The sequence below is a fragment of the Bidens hawaiensis genome, unplaced genomic scaffold, assembly GCF_021521415.1.
Source record: "Bidens hawaiensis isolate Kalapana, Puna unplaced genomic scaffold, B.hawaiensis_p1.1 tig00027344_1, whole genome shotgun sequence".
NCBI classification, from domain to species: Eukaryota; Viridiplantae; Streptophyta; class Magnoliopsida; order Asterales; family Asteraceae; genus Bidens; species Bidens hawaiensis.
The window spans coordinates 136016-139424 of NW_027505094.1; the positions used below are offsets into that span (position 1 = coordinate 136016).

The 3409-nt window shown below is 43.7% G+C and overlaps 1 protein-coding gene across 1 annotated transcript; it reads left to right on the plus strand.

The window, feature by feature from the left end:
• The first annotated feature begins 1347 nt into the window (after positions 1 to 1347).
• On the plus strand, positions 1348 to 3190 carry LOC143610651 (putative aspartyl protease At4g16563). Its single transcript, XM_077085066.1, has one exon. The coding sequence runs from the start codon at positions 1457 to 1459 to the stop codon at positions 2990 to 2992; it is 1536 nt and encodes a 511-aa protein (XP_076941181.1). The 5' UTR covers positions 1348 to 1456; the 3' UTR covers positions 2993 to 3190.
• Positions 3191 to 3409: the final 219 nt, after the last annotated feature.

Sequence of the window (3409 nt, forward strand, 5' to 3'; positions counted from 1 at the left end):
CGGCATCTCGTCGAACGCTTTGGATGAGTATTTACAGATGTCGAAAAGGGTTGCACGTGAATCCCTTCATTTTTTCTGCCAAGGTAAAAAACATTAATTTTACTTTTTATTAAATATTTATTACATTTTTTAATATATATTGTACGTAGGAGTCATATCGACTTACGCTCGGAGATATCTGCGTAAACCTACAACGTATGACATCCAACGCATATATGAGGTGCACGCAGAAAAACATGGTTTTCCTGGGATGCTAGGTAGCATCGATTGTACGCATGTTGGATGGGCTATGTGTCCAACGGCCTGGCGAGGTCAGTTCCACCGTGGTGATCATGAAGGGCCGACCCTCATACTTGAGGCGGCGGTGTCACAGGATCTTTGGTTTTGGCATGCTTTTTTTGGTGTTGCTGGGTCAAATAACGACCTTAATGTTATCGATCAGTCACATTTGATCAACGACCTTATCGACGGGGTTGAACCACCTCAATCTTTTGTTGCAAATGGAGAACTCTTCAAGTACGGGTACTATCTGGTCGATGGTATTTACAACGAATGGGCTGTGTTAGTTCAAACTTTTACAGATCCAATCGCCGACAAACGGAAGTATTTTACGAAGAAGCAAGAGTCTGCTAGAAAAGATATTGAAAGAGCTTTTGGAGCTATAAAAAAACAATATTATGTTCTGGCGAACCCGATACGTTATTGGACTCGGGAGAGGATAATGGACGTCGTCTACACGTGTCTTATCCTACACAACATGACGTTAGAAGACGAGGGCAAAGCTATATGCCAAAACTACCAAGGTGACATTCCGCAACAACCGTCCACAATCAGTGATCAACAAAAACTTCATAACATAGCAAATATCAAGAGCCGTGAGATACACGGGGATCTTCGACATGAGTTGGTTGAACATTTGTGGGCGTCGCGACCAGATGATCTTGTATTAGATTAGTTTTATTATTAAATATTATTGTTTGTTTATTTTTTAGTATGTTTTTTTTATTATGAATTTTCAAAAAAATGTGTGTTTTTTTAAATAATTTCTTGTTTTTTTAATAATACGTTTTTTTAATACATTTATAAAAAAATAAAAAAAAAACCGCTCGCGCCCCCTCTCGCGCCCCTCCACACCAGGGCCCGGGGCGCGAGCACCACAACCAACACCCATCTTATCAAGTTTCTCACTCTGCCACACGTCACAATATTATTGGCTGGAGCCCCTACTCGCGCCCCCTCTCGCGCCCCCCACACCCCTCAGCCTAATGCCTATCCAAATCACCTAAAACCAGGCTTAAAATAATACAATTCACCTATACTCTTCCAACTTTTAATTAATCAAAACAAAACAAATTTCTTTGTATTCCAATTCCCAAACCAAATGTTCCACGTAAACCTTCCCCTTGTCCTCACCTCACTCCTTTAAAACCCCTCCTTCCTCCCTCCAAAACCATCAATGGCTTCCTCTAATAATATTATTATCACCACCTTCCTCTTATTATTAATATTATTATCATCTTTTTCCTTCACATCTTCCAAACCCCTTATTTTCCCACTCACCCACTACCTCTCAACCTCCAACCTCACCACCACCACCCACCACCTCCTCAAATCCACCACCACCCGCTCCACCGTCCGTTTCCACCGTCACCACCGCCGTGTCTCCGTCCCACTCTCCCCGGGAACAGACTACACCATGTCGTTCAACTTAGGATCACCCATAGCAAAAGTAACGGTTTATATGGACACTGGGAGTGACACTGTCTGGCTCCCATGTAAACCCTTCACTTGTATTATGTGTGAGGGTAAATACGACCCCAAAACACCGCCCAAAGTACATACTACTAACACCTCTAATTCTATTTCACCTGTCACGTGCCAGTCACGTGCCTGCTCTGCGGCCCACTCTGGGGCGCAGACTTTTGACTTGTGCGCCGCAGCTAGTTGCCCGCTTGAATCTATTGAGATGTCTGAGTGTGAGAAGTATTTGTGCCCAGATTTTTATTATGCCTATGGCGATGGGAGTTTCGTGGCTCGGCTTTATAAAGACCGGCTCGAAATCCCCATGTCGGCTCCCCCGGCTCTGGAGGTTGAGAATTTTATCTTTGGATGTGCTCATCAAGCGCTTGGCGAGCCGATTGGCGTCGCGGGGTTTGGGCGTGGCGAGCTGTCGTTGCCAGCTCAGCTAGCTAAGTTCTCGCCACGCCTCGGCTCGCAGTTTTCGTATTGTTTGGTGTCTCACTCTTTTGACCAGGACCGGGTTCGACAACCCAGTCCACTTATTTTGGGCCGGGTTGACTCTGACCCGGTTATCGGTGAAAACGGAAACAAACAAAAATGGGTCGGGTTTACAATACAAGATGACTTTGCGTATACTGCGATGCTGGAAAACCCGAAGCACCCGTATTATTATTACGTTGGGTTGGAAGCGGTCACGGTGGGTGACCGAAAGATACCCGCTCCGGAAAATATGAAGAGGATAGACCGGAGAGGGGACGGTGGGATGGTGGTGGATTCGGGTACGACTTACACTATGTTACCCGAAGGGTTTTATAATATGATTGTGTCCGAGTTTGGGAAAAGGTTGAAGTTGAAACGGGCCGGGCCAGTTGATGATAGGACTGGGCTCAGCCCGTGTTATTATGTGGGCCAGCGCGGTACAAAAGGGGTTGTAGATGTACCTGTACCGCGTCTGGTGTTCCACTTCGGGGGGAATTCCAGTGTGGTGATGCCCACGAGGAATTATTTTTACAAGTTTGTGGATAGTGGTGATGATAGAGAAACCAAAACCAAAACTGATACGAAAAAAATTAAAAGGAATGTCGGGTGTATGACCTTGATGAATGGCGGGTATTTTCCGGATTCGGGTGGGCTGGCCGGGTTATTAGGGAACTACCAACAACAAGGGTTGGAAGTGGTGTATGATTTGTTGAAGAAACGGGTCGGGTTTGCTAGGAGGAAGTGTGCATCTTTGTGGGATACGTTGAGTTGAGGTTGACTTTTGTGTAAATTTGGTTGGTGAGTGAAGTTGACCACACGTGTGGGGTGTTAATGAAGCAAGGTTGGATAGATAACGTTGTACATTGTATAATATGGGTTGGGTTATATGTTTTTTTTGCTATTGGCACACCACTTTGTGTAGAGAAATAAGGAATTGGTTGAGTTTTGTGGTGTGGAATTAGTGAAAAGTAGATTGGAATAAAAGTAAATTCATTCAAGATTCAATATTTTTAATAAATGAAATGGATAAGAGTAAGTGGTATTTGTACCACAAAATAGTATTTTGGACGACATAAGTTTTATGTGTGAACTTCTGAAGATAAAAAAAATTAATAACATCAAAATCGTGGGGGCGAGTATGCAAGAAACCGAATAAAATTAATCTGAAATTGAAAAATTCGAACCAAAA